This window comes from Lampetra fluviatilis, chromosome 11 (genome assembly GCF_964198595.1).
Source record: "Lampetra fluviatilis chromosome 11, kcLamFluv1.1, whole genome shotgun sequence".
Classification (NCBI taxonomy): Eukaryota; Metazoa; Chordata; class Hyperoartia; order Petromyzontiformes; family Petromyzontidae; genus Lampetra; species Lampetra fluviatilis.
This window is the reverse complement of record NC_136285.1, coordinates 10,186,184-10,204,487: the sequence shown is the minus strand read 5'-3', so window position 1 is coordinate 10,204,487 and position 18,304 is coordinate 10,186,184. Positions and strand designations below refer to the sequence as shown.

The following is an 18,304-nucleotide window of genomic DNA, read 5'->3' as shown; positions in this document are numbered from 1 at the left end:
CTGACGACAACGCAAAAGCACAATTCAAACAGCGGATGAGATCCAGCAAGCTGGGAATCAAGTAGTTTTGCGCAGAATGTCGGGGGCAAGTGCTATTAGCGAGCACCGGTGAAGGCCGGAGCATGCAAACTCACAAAGACAACGATCCCCTGCATAGCCTACACATATCGTTGTGGCAGGTGCTGTTCGCGGAGCATCTGTCCATTGGGACAAATACGCATGCACGCGCGCACACGCATGCACAGGTACAACTAGCTGGGTGCATCACGCCACAGGTGAGACTGGCAGGGTGGATCATTCTAGATTTGAAGCTTTCGTGACTGCAAGGATTCATATTCTTAGGTCTTTTCGGTAAAGTCACGTAGGTAAAAAAATTTAATTAATCAAAGTAAAATAATAATAAAAAAACTCCTATCCAGGGGCCTACCCTGGCTCCTCCTCCCTCAACCAGTATATATACAAGGTCGGAACTCTTGGAATTTCTCATTTACTTGATACAGCAAGCGTGTTGTGACGGTTCCACCTGAAGACGGAAGCTTGTGTTGCCTCCGAAACGTCGTGATTTTTATTTTATTTTACTTTTATTAATTTAAATGTTTTACCTACGTGACTTTACCGAAAAAACCTAAGAATAGGGTGGATCATGCCACAGGTGAGGCTAGCATTGTGGATCATGCCACAGGCGAGAGGCCACACGAGTAGAGACGGGAGACAAGAGGTAGCCACTGGCCTTGGAGTGGCGCTTCTTGCTGCCGCTGGCGGGCGAGGCAGGTCGGCTGGGGCTCGACGTGGCTGACAGGCCGTCCCGTAGATGCTGCTGCGTCGTGGCCACGGGTGTGGCCGTGCCGATGACGATCAAGGTCTTGCCGTCCATCTGCGCCGTGGCTCCGGCTGCTCCTCCCGCACACTGCGCCACTTTGCGCAGCTCGTACGCGAGCTGCTTGGGGTCCACGCCCGGTGACCTCTGGCGCTGCGATGCTGTGAACCAAACGCAGCATGGTTCGTGGCTTTGAAGCTGCTTCTCCCCTCCCCCTCCAACCACCTTTCAATCTATATTCTTAGGTTTTTTCGGTAAAGTCACGTAAGTAAAAAATGTTAATGAATAAAAGTAAAATTAAAATAAAATAAAAATTACGACGTTTCGGAGGGAACACAAGCTTCCGTCTTCAGGTGGAACCGTCACAGCACGATAGCTGTTCCACCTGAAGACGGAAGCTTGTGTTGCCTCCGAAACGTCGTGATTTTTTTTATTTTAATTTTACTTTTATTAATTTTAATTTTTTACCTACGTGACTTTACCGAAAAAACCTAACAATATGAATCCTTGCAGTCACGAAAGCTTCAAATCTAGAACCTTTCAGTTTGTCTCTGTAAGATGGCCCTTGCCAACCACGCCTTCAGGTACGCTCAACAGTCGAGCCCAGTCGCACATTGAAGTAACAATCGTGGCCCGCCTTTGTGAAAAGGTGGGTGCCAAACACGGCGTGATACCGCTCTGAATTACTGCTTTGGGTTATACAAAAGAGTTGTAATTAACATGCGTTTGAGAGTCTGATTTGACTCTGAGAGAGTTGAGAGTACGAATGACTAAGTGATCTCTAAGCTAGATTCGAAGCTTTCGTGACTGCAGGAATTACTCTTTGGTTCTTTCGGTAATGTCACGTAGAAATTAATTTAATCTATTTCTACGTGACTTTACTGAAAGAACCAAAGAGTAAGTGATCTCTCTCTCTTATTAGCAACTCACACTCATAGCTGATTCATTTAATGGTATAATTGCACAGACCTTATTCAATATAACCACTTAATCTTTTGCAAGTGCAAGTTTGATTTTTGGTTTTGACATGGTGTTCGGGTGATAATTCATTTCTATAGAACTGCTTTTTGTGTTTAGTTTGTTGTCCTTCCCCCGCACCTCCAACTAGTACAGTTGGCTTTGCGTGGTGCGAAAGAAATTCAACATACAGTACATACATTTGGGACACGTGGTGTAGTATTTTAATACAAAGTGTGATTTTTGCACAAGGTGAGGGTTATTTATTGTAAGTTATCACGAATAGGAACGGGGAATATGTATGCCATTTGTCAATTACTTTTTGAATAGAAAACACTGCATACAATATTTAACTCATTTTATTTCCATCCTTTCATAAAAAAAGAATATTTCATGACATAAGCAAATAAAGCACATCATGAGTAAAAAATATTTTGATGAAAACTGAAGGCATTTTAAATTCATAAAAGTGAAAATATTTTTTGTCTGGCAAGAAACTATTAAAAACACCTTTAATCTGTAATAAAAGCGATTCCATAATTCATCATTACCACATGCCATTTCTAGAATTTTGCCACACAAATCTACCAGTCACTGCAGGCCAATTGTAGCAAAAAAGCGATGAGGAGAAAGAGTAGGAGGCTCCTTTCCCCAGATGTAATTCAAAGCCAATCAATAGAATGAGGGCAGTTGACAGGGTTTTTCCACATCGGCCAGAGTCCTTTTTGTTTGCTTAACAGCAAAAGCCACAGGGGCAACGATGAGACCTCGATCCACAATTGCCACTGCTCAAAGGGACACCTTTAGACTCAAGGCCCGGCCTTTCAAGAGCGCATTGAATACACAGAGACGATACATATTTGCTTTTGCTTTCACGGCTAGCTTTCAAGACATCAACTCTCTCTTTATCGGTATAGCTAAAAAAAACTATCGTCAATATGATTCATTCCGGTATACTCTGGATGATTCATCCAGTACGGTATACGAACTCTGGCTATTAAATTTGTATTCTCTAATGCGAAGGTTGACGGCAGGTTTTGGATATTTTGAATTAAATTGGTCTGCGTGGCAAGGTAGAAAAGTAGGTCATGTATGTCTCAGGAACTGATGTTTAGAATCAACAATGAACACAAGTTTCAAAAAGAGGACACCACAGTGGCAGCACAGCAGACCAACAGACACATTGTTCAAGGGAATCCTTCCCATACACAGCCAAATGAGCAGAACTCTATTAATGGGCCTAGCCAAGTCTTCCATTACTAAAGTTCTGGAAATTACACCGTATAATCACTTTAATAGTTCTCACACCAGGTACAGACACTAAATAAAATATGGATTTGCCCACAGCTCGCGGTGGCAGCGCGGATTGTAAATTTTCTTTTTGGTGGGTCCCTGGGAGGCCTGCTGGGGTGGGGGCAGGAAGGGGGAGGGGAAGTGGGGGATGGATGGGGAGGGTGGAGGGTGGCAGGCAGGGGAGAGGGGTCTACAGTTGCAGTTTATCATCCTCGTAATGAGTTAGCAAGTGTCGTTAAGGTTTTCTCCTTTTTCTATTTTTACTGGTGGGACCTGGCCCCACCGGGCTCCCTGAACGACGATCCACCACTGGACAGGTCAAGCACTCTTTACTTGCGTTCCAGAACTATACGACGGAACAAATTTAGACCACCTCCGTTAATAAAGTCTAAATGCGAGTCGGACAACTATTATTATTTCATGAGCATTTAAGATCTCCTGCTCAATTGGCTCTGGGTATCACAAGTGTAAAAAAAAAGCTATGGCTCTGATTTTGACAAAGAGTCTCAAAGAGGCAGTGAGATGATGCGTAGACCTTACTTACTCAAGCTGGAATATTCCTGCAGCTCTAGGCGTTGAGGGTTCTCCAGGTCTGAGAGCATGTTGAGGTCCCTGTCCGAGGACACAGATCTACACACATTATTTTGTTCCAATGTAGGCGATTTCCACAAAATATGGCTCCTCACTCACCGAATTAACATTCAAGAGTGCAGCATTTTTGCAGGGATTAAGACAACGAGTACATTACGATAACTTCCCTTTAACCCCTGGAAGTTTTTGTTTTGCTCTTTTCAGTAGGTCACGGGATTTTGTTGTTGCTGTAAAAATGCCGTGCGGGCAGCCAATTCGGATATCACGAGATATTTTTAATAATACAAAAATAATTTGCTTCGACGCACAAGATAAATGCCATAAAGTAGGCGTGGAAGCATGCAAGAATTAATAAATAAATTCCGATTCTTAAGCTCATGGTGTATGATTTGGATCGCGTAAGGATACACGTTATTCCGCTTCATAAATGTTGCACGCAATGGTTTGACATCACCCCTGCAGCTACTTAGGAGGCACTAGCATTCACTGCAATATATACACTGTAAAACAATATTACTCATTCGTTAATCAAACATTGACCTTGAATTACTGAAGTTCATCGATTTGCACTACGAACTGCTCCACCCCTACTATAGAGCATTGAATATACAGTTATTTAACACACACACCTCCTGTAACATCGATAAATAAATGCTAATACTACATTAAACTATCTGGGGTTATTTACCTCCGTGGTATAACTACAGACGGCCCCCGTTAATAAGGATGACCCGATTCTTAACGCACTCTCATTTACAACTCTCCGCCGGGCAGAGGGAGTGCCAGAGCGTCGCAGTGTAAGGACCCTTCATCAGCACAGACATTGATCGACACTCCTTGCCAGGTTTTAGCTTTTCTAATCTTCTTCGAAGGCTGCTCAATCCTTGTGTAAGCCTCAAGGCAACAACATCTTGGGTCGGGCACAGTGGATATTAGTCTACACCGAGGCCCAAAGTTTATTGCGTTTCTTCGTGTAATAAATAAAATGACCGTTCCTTTTGTAATACAAAAAAGCCGATAGATATGCAGCATTATATACAAGGCGTATTGCTGTGCATGTGTATATTTTAAAGTGCTAAAGCGAATATATATATGAATATATTTCCACCTCCTCTGTTCCATTCGTGGTTGACTTTGGCCCTTATCTCTCCAGGGCTGATATAATGGACGCCACTTTGTGGGAAGTGGAGTTGGATCCTGGCTAGCGGCTTCGAAGGGCTACCGACCAGCATGCATTCAAGAGGGCTTTGTGGATTGTCTGCAGGGCTACATTGTCAGCAGCCGGAGCAACGAAGTAACATCCGTTACTGTGCTGCACTATACTCGATGTATATGCTCCCCGCCTTCATAGACCTCCGCACTGACCAGCGTGGTGCAGTATGGTCAACGCGCTCATAACAAATGACCCGCGCGACATGGGGGAAGGCCCTCATCCAGGAGTGGATTTGGCAAAAGGGCCACACGTGCTATCGCCGTTGGCGATTGCAAAAAAAAAAAACACGTTTATTTTGGCCATGCTGCTGCAACATGCAGTGACTTCATCACCCCAGGCCAGAGATGATGTTTTGCCAGTGGCTCCAGCTACTGGGCCCGTAGGCCGAGTGTGCGTCGCGTCTGCCCCTAGCGCGGAGAGGGCCGCGAGACGGTGGCAGCACGTACAGGCGGACGCAGATCTCCACCTCCTTGTCGTGTCTGCTCAGGATGCTCTGCACCTCCTCGAACGTCCTCCCGGTCAGCGGGATTCGGTTCCATTCCAGCACTTGCATCCCTGCGGCAGGGCACGACAGCGAGCACAATACGGTGGCCTCTGATGAAACCGTCCGGAGCTCATTCATAGGCCACGAGTTGTGAATAGAGCATGAGTCAAAGGGGTGGGTTGGCACTACCTGTGGTGGTAAACGCCACCAGTAATCCGACTGGGCAGTATCTCTCTTTGGCAGAAAGCTTAGTTGTACGTATATGTCTTTCGCACGGTGCGTACCCAACCGTGCTAATTGGAGGTGCGATTAGTGCGCTTGGCACATACTCTGTTTGATACACTCTCCATATTTATTGTCATATTACGTGGATGTTTCATGTCACATACGTTCTTGTTTTTACTACTCAAACCGGTATTCTCTATGTGACCTACCGCAGTAAACATGGAATGTTTGGCTAATGGTTTTAAAAACATGCCAATGTTCCATGTTTATGGAGACTATGGTGCCCTTATTTTACAAAAATATATCTCAGAAACAGTTACAACAGTGACCTTGCTATCATGTATATATATTTGTGATCTAGAAGTAAACTAATTAAAGAAAATCATGGTAAGCATTTGCCACACTAGGTGGTATCAACAAGACTTTTTTGGGCTATTTACTCAAGGACCATAAAGCCATGCACGGAACGCTGGGTGGCCCATAAGTTTCATCACAATGGGCTAAACCGACATCTGTGTTACGTTGCTCAGCAGACTTGAAATGGTGCCTAAGATGATGCTAAGTCACCAAGGCAGCGTGCGCCCCCTCGCTCGCATCATGAGATTTTTTTTTTTAACAAATGTGTCTTTTCATTTTAGCAAGGGCCTTCCTTTGTTTACGAAGAAGCTACGAGACTGGCACGCAGCTGGCCGCAAGACCGCCCGCTGAAGCTTCGTGGCTTATTCTAAAAAAATTAAGGTCACACTGCGTTTACGGATAAACAAATGTGGGAGGAACATTTTCGGAAAAAAAATATTATTTTCGAAACTGATTATCAGTCTTAAATGTACACAGGCCTTTGAATTGCACATTGAGTCTCGGGAAAATATCTTTACAACAGCGCTGTGTCACGATGTAGCCATGATCATTTCTTCACGTGAGGATGTTTTTTTTCTCCGAAGAACACCCGTGGAATACCAAGGGGTTACTGTACACGCGTCTGCGGTCGCCACCAACCCGTGGCTGACCATTTTCACTCTACCCTCAACCGCCCCAAAGCTTTTCGACAAACTACGGAATTGTTATTGCTTCTCTACGGCCGAAGTGAATGTGCAGACATTCAACAATTTAGCGTTATATATATATATTTTTCTTTTCAGAGATTGTACAAAATGCACAAATGGTGCATCAAATATAAATCATGCACATTGCACCTTCTTTCATGTCTGCAAGATTTTGGTGCAGAAAAAAGTGCGCAATTATTATAATGAAGCGTACAAGCGTTTCAGTTGTTTCAAGAGGAAATGCTCATTTGCATCTCTCACTGGGATCTATAGTCCTTTGATTTTATTATTCCTTTGATATTGGCATCATAAGGTCTCACACACAACATATTTACTGCTGGAATTCCCAACAACAATGGCAGGTAATGTTGCAGAATTCCTTATTTGGTTTATATGCTGCATCGCATTTGCCTATCCTGCCATTCAGAGGACAAAAATGCTTTAATGTGTCATTATATTCTGTACACTGAAATTAAATGAAGAATGTGGCAATTAGCCCTCAAATAATTATACGGTTTTAACTCTTTTGGGGAAAGAATGGAGAAATCAGACTGAATGACAAATTCAGAGGCATGGGATTTGTGACCACTTCTGTTCAATTGCATCGGAGTAGGTAATGCAGAAATTCCTAACTGGACTTCCTTCTGTTAATTAATGTTTACGATGGTTAGCTTTCACCTTATGAGCTGTATATCGTGATTTAAACATTTTCACATCTGGCTCAGTTCAACGACTTACCTATATCAGAGATGGGAATCTCACGAGATTGCTAAATGCCACAGTGGCAAGTGGCTAACGCTTTTCACATTTTTCACGGACTGCATTAATGTATCTGGAAAAATCGAAGATAATAAAACATAATTTATTACTATTGCACGTATGATACCTACGTCGTCAGTTCATACCATTGCTCGCCTAGGTGACCTCTTGCCTGTGCTTCTAACTCACTAACCCAATGCGCAATGCAAACATCAACACTGTTAAGATATTTCTTCCAAAGCAAATCGTGTTTTTCAAGACACATACTCACAAAACATGACATGTGTGCACCTATGACCAATTATTCATGATTGCATCTGCTCTCAGAAGCGAAACATGGTGAAGCCTGATTGGTACTTAGAAGAGATATTGCCTCTGAATACCAGGTGGTTATAGGCTCTGGCTGCGAGGTGGTAAAGGAAATGGCACACGAAGCCATCCAGATATACAAACACAGACATAACTTGAACCGTGATGATGGGTACATACTGAGTAATCATTGGAAAGATGTTATTAACCATGCCAACAAGACTTAACTACACACATTTGGACCATCTTATTTGACAGGTACTATTCTACTTTACCGAGTGTTGACATCCCCAGCGTTGAACAGTACTCTCCTTTTTTGTATTTGGATTGTCAACCAACACCGGGTACGACTTGGACTACTGTTGTTCTCTTTTAGCCCCGCCCACCCCCCCCAACACGTTCCATTCATTGGCTACCACATTCAGATAAGCCCCTCCCCCCTTAACTTGTATTTAAGAGCTCGTCCCTTGGAATTTTGCCTCACTGGTTACAGTAAATCTGGCTGTGACGGTCCCACCTGATGACGGAGACTTGTGTTGCCTCCGAAACGTCGTGATTTATAATTTTTATTTCTATTATTATTTATATTTGTTATTTTTTTTTTACCTACGTGACTTTACCGGAAAAAAAACCTAAGAGTAGGAAAGGGCAGTCAAGCAATGTATTATTGAATCTAACTATGCTGACCTTTGAGTGTTCATCCCTCGTATGTACACATTTTCTCACGGCACTCAGTCTTCCCCCTCCACATGAAGCAAAAGGCTCATTCATGGAACTGGCCAAACATCCCAATGCAGGATCCTCCTGAGTGAGTCGTAAGACTCTGTGAGTTTTTCCTGATCAAATGAAGAAAATAATTATTACGGATGATTTCACTTGAATCTAGATCATCATCACCACCAACCATGATAAATGTAATGCTGGATGAAGAATTTCCCCAAGCATAAACACCCCCCCCCCAATCCTATACCCTGTGAAAGATAGTTAAACATGAAACACATCGGATCATGTGTCAATAACACCCCTTTGATTTTATCAACACGTGAAGACTGTTTTGGCGTAGGCCTGATGCATTATTTTTTTTACGAAAAAAATCGTTTTGATTAAAGAGAAACACGACACCTGCCAGGACTGGTGCACAATTCGGACACTGGCATTACACCCCTGCCAGCTATGTTGACAAATGCCACTAATTTACACTCGGTACAGAATGGCACCTAAAACCTGGTAATTTTCTTGGTCCCGACTCACCCTTAGAATTACGGCTCTCAACCACAGCAGGCACTAAGATGAACACTCAGCTGTGCAGTGTGACAGCGCAGCTTGTGTTGCAATCTGGAGCACACGAGTCAAATGCGTAAAATGAATGCGAAATATGAAAATCGCCGCGCGCAATCGCAAGGGGACGGGCGGGTATTTATGTATCTGTGTGTGTGTGTGTGATAAACGTGCGGAAATATTCTAGATTTGAAGTTTTCGTGACTGCAAGGATTCATACTCTTTGGTTTTTTCGGTAAAGTCGCGTAGGTAAAAAATAAATAGACGAAAAAACAACTAAATTAAATCACGACGTTTCGGAGGTAACACAAGCTTCCGCCTCCGAAACGTACACTCTTTGGTTTTGGGTAAAGTCGCGTAGGTAAAACATAAATAAACGAAAAAACAACTAAATTAAATCACGACGTTTCGGAGGCAACACAAGCTTCCGCCTCCGAAACGTCGTCATTTAATTTAGTTGTTTTTCGTTTATTTATTTTTTACCTACGTGACTTTACCCAAAAACCAAAGAGTGTGCGGAAATATGCTCGCCCAATGAAGCTGTTTTTAATGGCGGCAAATTGCTACAACATAAAAAGTTGCTCATTCTAGATGACGAAGCCTTTGCCGTCCCAGCACCAACGTTTTGGAACAACCTTATGTCCTCCCCTTAACATGGTAAATCTTCATTCCCAAAAAATATCCCGAAGCAGAAGATTAGTGCTGCGTACAACCGCATTTGCAAATGTGATTTGTAACTTTCATCCTTCGCCGTGTATCGATCGTTCAATTTTGATGTGCAATTTTATTGAAGGACTGTGTGTTGTCTTGATGTGGTCTGGGATTGTTTTTTGCTGTTGTTTTGCTGCCTTGCCCAAGCTTGGGATTTGTTGTACTTATGCAATTTGAGCTCATATGCTTGATCTATTTCACGTATTTATTTTTCTGTTCTTTGTTTGCCCCTCCTATACTTTGCACTCCTATCTGTTTTTTGCATTGTTTGTTGTTGTAACTTTTTGACCCGCCCCCTACTGGACATCTGTGAAAAACAGCTTCATGGCTCATCGGATTTCTCCAGGATAAAAAAAACATTCTGATTCTGAAAACGAGTATCACTATTAAAACACACACATTTTAATTCACGTTGTAGATGTGATTAGGCATTAAAAGGTTGTGCTGAGTAGGACACGTGCGTGTGCAGGATTGGGGAGGGCCGGTTTACGGGACGGGTGTAGCACATGTTGTTTATGCTATTTATTGTGAAAATTCCGTCACAGTTCCTATGATTGCTTTTTCATTGCTTTCATAGCTTTATTTTGGTGATTTCGAAAAGTGTATTGGTTTAGCCATGTTTGTTTGTTGTAGTACAGAGTTAGACTGATGGCCTTAATCTAAGTTGTCTTGTGGTTGTTGTTGGTTGTTTGACTTGCATCCCACTGGGATTTTTGCACACAGCGTTGGTGTACGGTTTTTTTTCTGCAATATTTGCTGTCTTTTCTTGGATTTTCTGTTTGCACTTAGTCACATATTCACTTTAAGATGTTTTTTGTTCATGTTTTTGTTTTTTATTTGTTGCGGTTGCACCCGATTCAAGAGCCGAATGGCTCACAGGGCTATACCTAATAAATGAACTTGAACTTGAAGCACTGTGGAGGGGTCTGCACGAACCGCCCAGCAACCAAGAGGAAGACCTCAACGCGGGCGGTGGGAGACTGTGAGAACGGATCGTGCGAGACAGAGCATGGGTGCTACGGTGGCGAAATGTTAACTACCTCGCCTGGTATAGAGGCGAGTGTTCTGTATTTGACCGTTCTGTATTATTTGCTCAGTACCCTGGTCTCCCATTACCCAGGTGTTGTTCACACACCAAGACATTAGGTACAATCGATAAAAAGGTGTGATTGTGATCTTCAGCTGATTTATTTTCTGAAATTCATCACTCAAGCCACATTTGCAATGACCGTATCTCCCGAGTGCCCAGTGTACGCATTGATAGTGAACTTTAGAAAAATAAACACGTCTAACCTCTCGTCAAGTTTTGCAGACGACAACGGCACCACGATACGTTTAAAGCCAGCACACGAGCTGGCATTGTGAACGTAATTCTAGATTTGAAGCTTTCGTGACTGCAAGGATTCATATTCTTAGGTTATTTCGGTAAAGTCACGTAGGTAAAAAAATTAAATTAATAAAAGTAAAATAAAAAAAATCACGACGTTTCAGAAGCAACACAAGCCTCCGTCTTCTGGTGGAACAGTCACAGCAGGATAGCTGTATCAAGTGAGAGAAATTTCTCTCATAAGCGCTTGTGTTGCGTTCGAAAGGTCGTGATTTATTTTATTTTATACCTACGTGACTTTACTGAAAGAACCAAAGAGTATAAAAGTCTAAGTTTTTGCTCATATCATTTGTTGTTGTTTTTGTGTAACCATGAAAACCCTGTGCACAGCCAAGGCCTGCTGTGAAGGACTAGCGCGGTGCCTCACGGGTATAATTGGCCAGGAGGGTTGAACAAACTTCTTGCAAACCAAACAAACAAGTCAAAGGTCATCTGTGGCTCAACTATTTCGTTTCCAGAGCTGGCTGTTAGGCGATAAACAATCCGGAATCGAGCAATAGATTTTATCATCATCAGCTGACAAAAAGATGTATTGATAATTTTTCGTAGATCTTTTTTTAAACCAATTTTAATCCGATGGTACGATCTGTTTGGATGTATCACAGCGCAGTGAAACAATTCCTTGTTGGAGGGCGGCCCCTGCGAATGGATATATATATCACAAAGCTACCTCTGAGATCCCTCGCAAGTCACTTCTGGTACACACAGCAGGAGGCAGCGCTTTCCCACCCGCTACGTATGAGAGTAATGTCCATCGCATGAAAGGCAAACCGATAATTTAATTATCAGAGATATAAAGTAGCCAAATTAGGGGCATAACGACATTTATTGGATTGTCTTTTTTAAGCAGTCATTGGTGACCGGGCTGAGACACTGGGTGGAACCATCAACTGCATTGGAACATCAACAGGCCGATGCGCACAACTCCTTCATGATTGGAAATTTAAAAACAAGCTACGAGTGTGACTGCGGCCATGCAACCCAAACTATGGAAACCACTGTCGTCTGTGCTCCTTTAACGGTGGAGGAAAAGCAAAACGACACTTTCTCTTTCTCCCGAAGCCCTCTCGTCATGGTGAGCAGACCTCGACATTGGCATTTAGCTCCAGATCCACATTGCCAATCGCTAGTTTAGAATAGTTGATTTGAAGCTTTCGTGACTGCAGGAATCCATACTCTTTGGTTCTTTCGGTAAAGCCACGTAGATATAAAAATAATAGATCAAGACATTTCAATCTTCAGAAGAGTCAAGTGAAAGTTTTTGTAACTTTGTTAACTTGCATTATTCTTCCATAAGAGGTTTTTTTGGGTAAGATCGCGTAAATATATAAATGTGTCGTTCAAACCCGCTACCACCCGACACAGCCAACTAGTAAGGGTTGGTTCTTTCGGTAGAGTCAAGTTCTGAAATGTTACTTTTATAAGACACTATATTATTCACGAACATCGGATACATTTAAGTAATCGGAGTATTAAAAATAGGCAACTACATAACACTCGGACATTAAGGGGAAACGTCGCAATTTTTTATTCTTCTTCTATAAAATGTTCAGTTTGACCTGCAATGAGTTTGAGATGAATGAAATAACTGCTTTTCATAGGATTTAATCTTCTTCGTAATTAGCGTGTATTGAGCACACTGTGATATCTGAAATGTGAACTCCCTTCAATGCCTTGCTGTGCATAAACCATCAAACAGGAACACTTCTTGAAGCATTCATCAAGTGCAGTAAAGGGCAAAAATTTGTGCAATATAGGGGGCTGATTTTTTGTTGATCATTTTAGCAAAATTATCCAAATCTGTTTGGCTCCCATAACTGACATCGGCAAAGCAACGACAGCTGCTGCAACGTCTGCATATAGGTAAGGCCCTACTCTTATTGTTCAAGTTACTGCTGGTAACTTGAACAATAATGGGCCTACACTGTCCAAACATCTTGGAAGTGATGGTCGTTGCGCAACGCTTTCACCCACCGGCTAACTTGTGGTGGGCCCATTTATACTGCTGGGTGGACGGAGGGCATGGGTAGGATTGCAAGTCCAGTGTGCTAACCATCGCACCATTACAAGCAATGGACATTTGATAAAGCCGTGAAAATAAACACACCGCTGCGCATCGTCTAACATGTGAGTACGCACATTAGTAGCAGCCTCTGTGGAGCAGCCCGGCAATGACCGGATAGCCGTGGCGCGCTCCGTTTATTGCTGGGGATGATTGCATTGTGCCCTCACAATCCCTTTGGGCAATATAAACATTTGTGGATTGTCCTGCAGAAGAAGATCACCGATGGATAACAATCTGCAGGGGCCGATTGCTGGTACCCGATCAAAGATTTAACCTGCCACGTGTCCCCAAACTGATACTGCAGATAAACTGCAGCGCAAATAAATATTCACGCCGTCCAAGGCCAGGCTTGTAAATTTATGACACGTGAAACTTGATGGCATCGGTAAATGGTAAAAGTGAAGCCTTGCAGCAGCTTGTGAACACCACTGCTGTGGAAAGGGCCTCCACTCGAGGGATAGACAGCTCCTCAAGAGCGCATTCGACCTCCTCTGCCATGCCACTGTTCTGTCTGGCCAGGTGGCACAGTGGTAGAGCAAGCGACTTGCAATTGGAAGGTTCTGAGTTCAAATCCTAGATTGGGGCTGGCTCAGCCCATCATCCCTCAGGGGTAAGTAAAATGAATATCACTTCATTGACAGTGGTTGTCCTATTGATAAGACGTGTCGCCACCATAGGAAGGTGGGATTTGCACCACAGGCTCTGGGCTGTAAATGGGAAATGAGTACGACGGCCGTTTAAATCTAGACTGAAAACTAATTTCTCTAGAACTTAGTTTTTATGTTGTCTACGTATGGTGCGAAGGAAGTCAAACATACATACAGCCCCCGACTGCTCATTAAAACGGGAAATCACTTTGACTTGACTGCGACTTCCAGGCTTGGCTTGACTGGCCAGATGTTTTGGAAGAGGTCAGAGTACCCACACTTCACGCCTGCGGTGCTGTATGCCAATCTATACTGCCGGATGGAGAGAGGTGGGGCGATTGAAGGCACATCAGCATCTACCCGTGAAAAACACATTTCTGGCAAGCAGCAAGTAAGTGTAATACCAGAGGATGTCGGGTGAAGCCATATGCACACTGAAGGAATAGATGAACTCCCACATAGCTACATCAGGAGCTGGAGTGGCTGTACAAGAGTGAACATTATTGTTCAAGGACTTATAGCATGAGGTTTCCATCTGCAACATACTCTCAAATAGCACTGCAATCTTACACTGATTGCAAATCTGATAGTCGCATCACATATTGGGTTAACATTTTATGCTGAAACGTGTATACAGACTTGAATTTCTGAGCATGGAAATTACATTTTTCTTCACGGCTATATATATCACAACACTCTATCCTTGTGGGCATCCATTTGCTGGTATTGATCGAGCTGTTCTCTTTTTTTGACAAACTAATTACACACCACGGAATTAAATCACTGCATAAAATTATTCCGAGAGATTGTTGATACCGGTCAATCCATATCCCTTTGAGTGCTGTGTGATCTCTTTCAAGATTAACAAATGCCATTTTTTGACTGACACGAACGAAAACAAAACAACATTGGTAACAGCGTTGGTGTAAAACTGTCTGAGAATGTTTAGAATGTCATATTTATGAACAAGGTCATCGCGTTACCCTCTGCCTAAACTACAAGTGACATACTTCTCTGATGTGCTCAACTTGATCAATTTTGACTGCTCCAAAATGGTGATGAGATTTAAAATTTACAGCTCTTCGTCATTAATGTACACTACTGTGAAAATGACTCCCTACACCGGCGTAGGTCACGGGGGTCGTTTGGCCATACTTCCCCACACTCATCAACGTGGGCTGGCGAAGAATCAGGAGGCCACGTGCCGGGAAACGAACCCATCTCGGCGGGCACATAACGCAGAGCGCGTCCCATCACCGCCCCACCACTCCCCACCAGAAAGAGATTCCGACGGAGGCATGTGCAGCCTCACTCCCAGGCAAGCATCCGGCAGGGAACAAATAGCACGGGCGGCAGCGCTGAACAAAAAAATAAGTATAACCCGTAAAAACAAAGTTTTTCACTATAAATCCTTTATATGCGTGGCGGCTAGAGTCCTCTCGTCCTCTGGCTTGAGATGGCTGCCACCTATGGGTCAGATGATTGCATTGCACCATTAAGCAATTGGTAATTAAATATAATATTTTAGTCCTAAGAAGTGTACAATTTTGGACATTTTTTTCACGAACATTAATTGTCACGCACAACGAGTCTGTGTGCAAAATGTCAGCTCGATTGGATCACGGGAAGTGGGTTAAAAAACGACCGAAAGAATCGCACGGTCCTAAGCAAGCAAGCAAGCGAACTTAATATAAAGAATATAAAAACCCAGCGGCTTCACGTGGAAGCCGCTCACATTAGACGCACGCACGAATGGACTTTTCCTCGGAGCAGCAAAAAAGCAGAGCCCTTAAAAAGAGGACGCTTGTACAGTAACAGCATCGCACTGTACGCCCGGCACATCATTCTGCACTTCCCCGCCCCCCCCGCCTTTAAATCCGAGCTCTCAAGCCGCTCACGACAAGAGCGTGGTACCTGCCAGGCAGAACCGGCCCTAGACCTTTGGGGGCCCTAAGCAAAATTTGGTTGGAGGCCCCTTTGATGTATGATTTTTTTCACCCACTCGCTAGCAGTGACTCTAGGGGGCCCTCTGCTGGCCACGGGGCCCTTTGCAATTGCAAGGGTCGCTTAGTGGCTGGGCCGGCTCTGCTGCCAGGCTTGGGAGGCAAAGCGGGGGGAGGTAACGCATCTTTAGAGCAAGCGCGCAGCGAGCGAGATAAGCCAGCATGGGCGGCTTGCGCTCGTCGCGCGAATCGCAAGCCGCCGACGATGATCGCACTTTGTGCATCGACACTTCAGCAATTCCATGAACGCGTTGAAATAACTGGCGGCACACAATGTGCGTGATCGCTATATTTGGTGTCCGTGCATGTGCAGTAATGTCTGCGTGTGCATTACATACACACACACACACACGCATTGGCTCCGTCTTTGGCCTCTCCTAATAAAATACTAAATCTGCCCACCGTCTCTGTATCTTGCGACGTAGACATATGTGGACGCTGTATAAATTCAAAATGTGTTGTATTGTACGTCCAGTGCTGTATAGTGTGGTAGTTCAGTGCAGTATGTAATAAATACTTGGGAGAAAAAGACAGAAAAGGCATGTAGTGCTGGCCAGACAACACCTTCCTTTGCCATTCCGGCCTTAAATTTTTAACTTATGCTATATATCCCTTTAGTCTATAACGACTAAATTGGAGATCTTTGTATACATACAGCAGCATATGTGAGAGGTCCCCAGTGATGTTCAATGTATGATAATTGGTTTTTTACCCTTCTATCTGGCAACAAAACTGACACATTTTTTTACAAGGAGTCATGTTTACATAGACCACAATACCTGCAGTCATAATGCAAACAAAAAACATAACTCTGATAATGTGCACTGTCCTTGAAGTTGATTGGTCCACACCCGAGACAGCTTTCCTTAGAGCCTAGTCTCACATGGGTTGGACCAGATGACGCCAAAAGGCTCCTTGTAAAAAAGGTGTCAGTTTTGTTGCCAGATAGAAGGGTAAAAAAACAACTATCATATTTTTACTGGCAAATGAGGTTCCAATGATGTTCAATGTAGTTAACCACCTCTGGCAAGAGCGCATCTTAATGGGAGTGGCAAATCCTTGCGGTAGGCTGAAAACCATCTTGTGTGTGTGCATCATTTATTTGATGTTGCACCTCCCGGCGTTGGGCGTGACTGATGGACTTCCTGTGCAAGATCATGACCGACATCAGTGGTGCTGACAACTGTGTTATATGATCCCAGGGTAGACTTGTTATTGCGTCTCAAATTTGAAAAAAAAGGAAAGGAAATGCAGTACAGCTGCACTCGATGATATTAAATGCGAACCGCGTACAGCCATCGGAAGGCCTCTCTCTGCACCATGTCGGCCATGGTATTTGTTCGAACATACTTCACCGATGTTAGACAATGACTGGGAATCGCACTCAGGTTGGTGGAGGGTTTGTGTGCACGAACCACTGCAAGTGCAAATCTTGCACTCGATTTGTATATTGCACTTCTGTTGCATCCGTAGCATCAAACTGTTATCATGGCACGTGCGGCTACGCAGGGCTATGGAAATGCACTAGGGCATGATTCACAACGTTCTCCTCATGCACATGATTGTGTCGTGGCAGTTTTAGGAAAACGGCTGAAAATGGTGAAAAACTGCCTTCTTGTTGACAGCTAAATTAGGCTCAATTTTGTACACCACAGGAAATACCGCACACACACACACAAGTAATAACATCAGTAGACGGATTATTAAAGACAAGCCACAGTGCTATTGTGGCCATGCAACCGAAACTAAGGAACGTAGAGTAAACCACTGCGGTCTGCTCTCCTTCAACGGGGGAGGAACTGCAAAAACTACACGAATTCTCTCATGAAGCCCTCTCGTGATGGCCAGCAGAGCTCCCAATTGGCATTTAGCTCCAGAAGATGTTGCCATTTGCTCGAATAGCGGACGGACTGGCTGCGCAGGTGTGCAGCATTATAATACGTATTCTTCCCAAATGAATGAAACTCCCAGGTCACAATAAGTATCCTTGCCAGGTGAATGGAACCCCCCAGATTTAAGTGTTTCGCATAATCACAGTTTTCACTAACCTCTACCCAAACTGTGGTGACAAATTTTAGATGGCAAAAACACAAATCACACATTTGTATACAAATCCCGCATCTTGGTTCTTCTCAAAATAGACCCCCACCATGCAACACTCTAAGTTATTAATAAAATACTTTCACTTTTCAAGCCATTTCCAGAATAAAATCACATAGAGGATTTGAAATAACGTATATATTTTGTAAGCATATTTTTTCGTAATATCCTTTATATATCATGGGATCTCCTTTGCCAGTATCAAAATATGATAATAGGGTTTTCCCCTTTTTTCTGGCAACAAAAACAGGTGTCAATATGTTAAAACACCAAACTGAAACCTTTTACAAGGAATCATGTCTGCATTAACCACAATGCTTGTGGTCAGAATGCAAAAAAAACCTATTATCATATTTTGGTAGTGGCAAAGAAGATCCCATGATGTAGATGCTCACCCCGAGCTCTCATTACTCTGATAGTGC

The 18,304-nt window shown here is 43.4% G+C and overlaps 1 protein-coding gene across 6 annotated transcripts in view; it reads right to left on the bottom strand.

Annotated features, from left to right (window-relative positions):
- Positions 1 to 18,304, bottom strand: part of PCLO (piccolo presynaptic cytomatrix protein) — a 192,046-nt gene that overhangs the window by 48,068 nt on the left and 125,674 nt on the right. For 5 of the 6 annotated variants that reach the window (XM_078860930.1, XM_078860933.1, XM_078860932.1 and 2 more), the window contains 3 exons: positions 5,318 to 5,426; positions 3,612 to 3,697; positions 731 to 978 (listed from right to left, as the gene is read on the bottom strand). In XM_078860930.1, coding sequence (XP_078717056.1) covers positions 731 to 978; positions 3,612 to 3,697; positions 5,318 to 5,426 — 443 coding nt within the window. The remainder of the gene's footprint in view (positions 1 to 730; positions 979 to 3,611; positions 3,698 to 5,317; positions 5,427 to 18,304) is intronic. The other variant, XM_078860931.1, reaches the window with a different exon arrangement.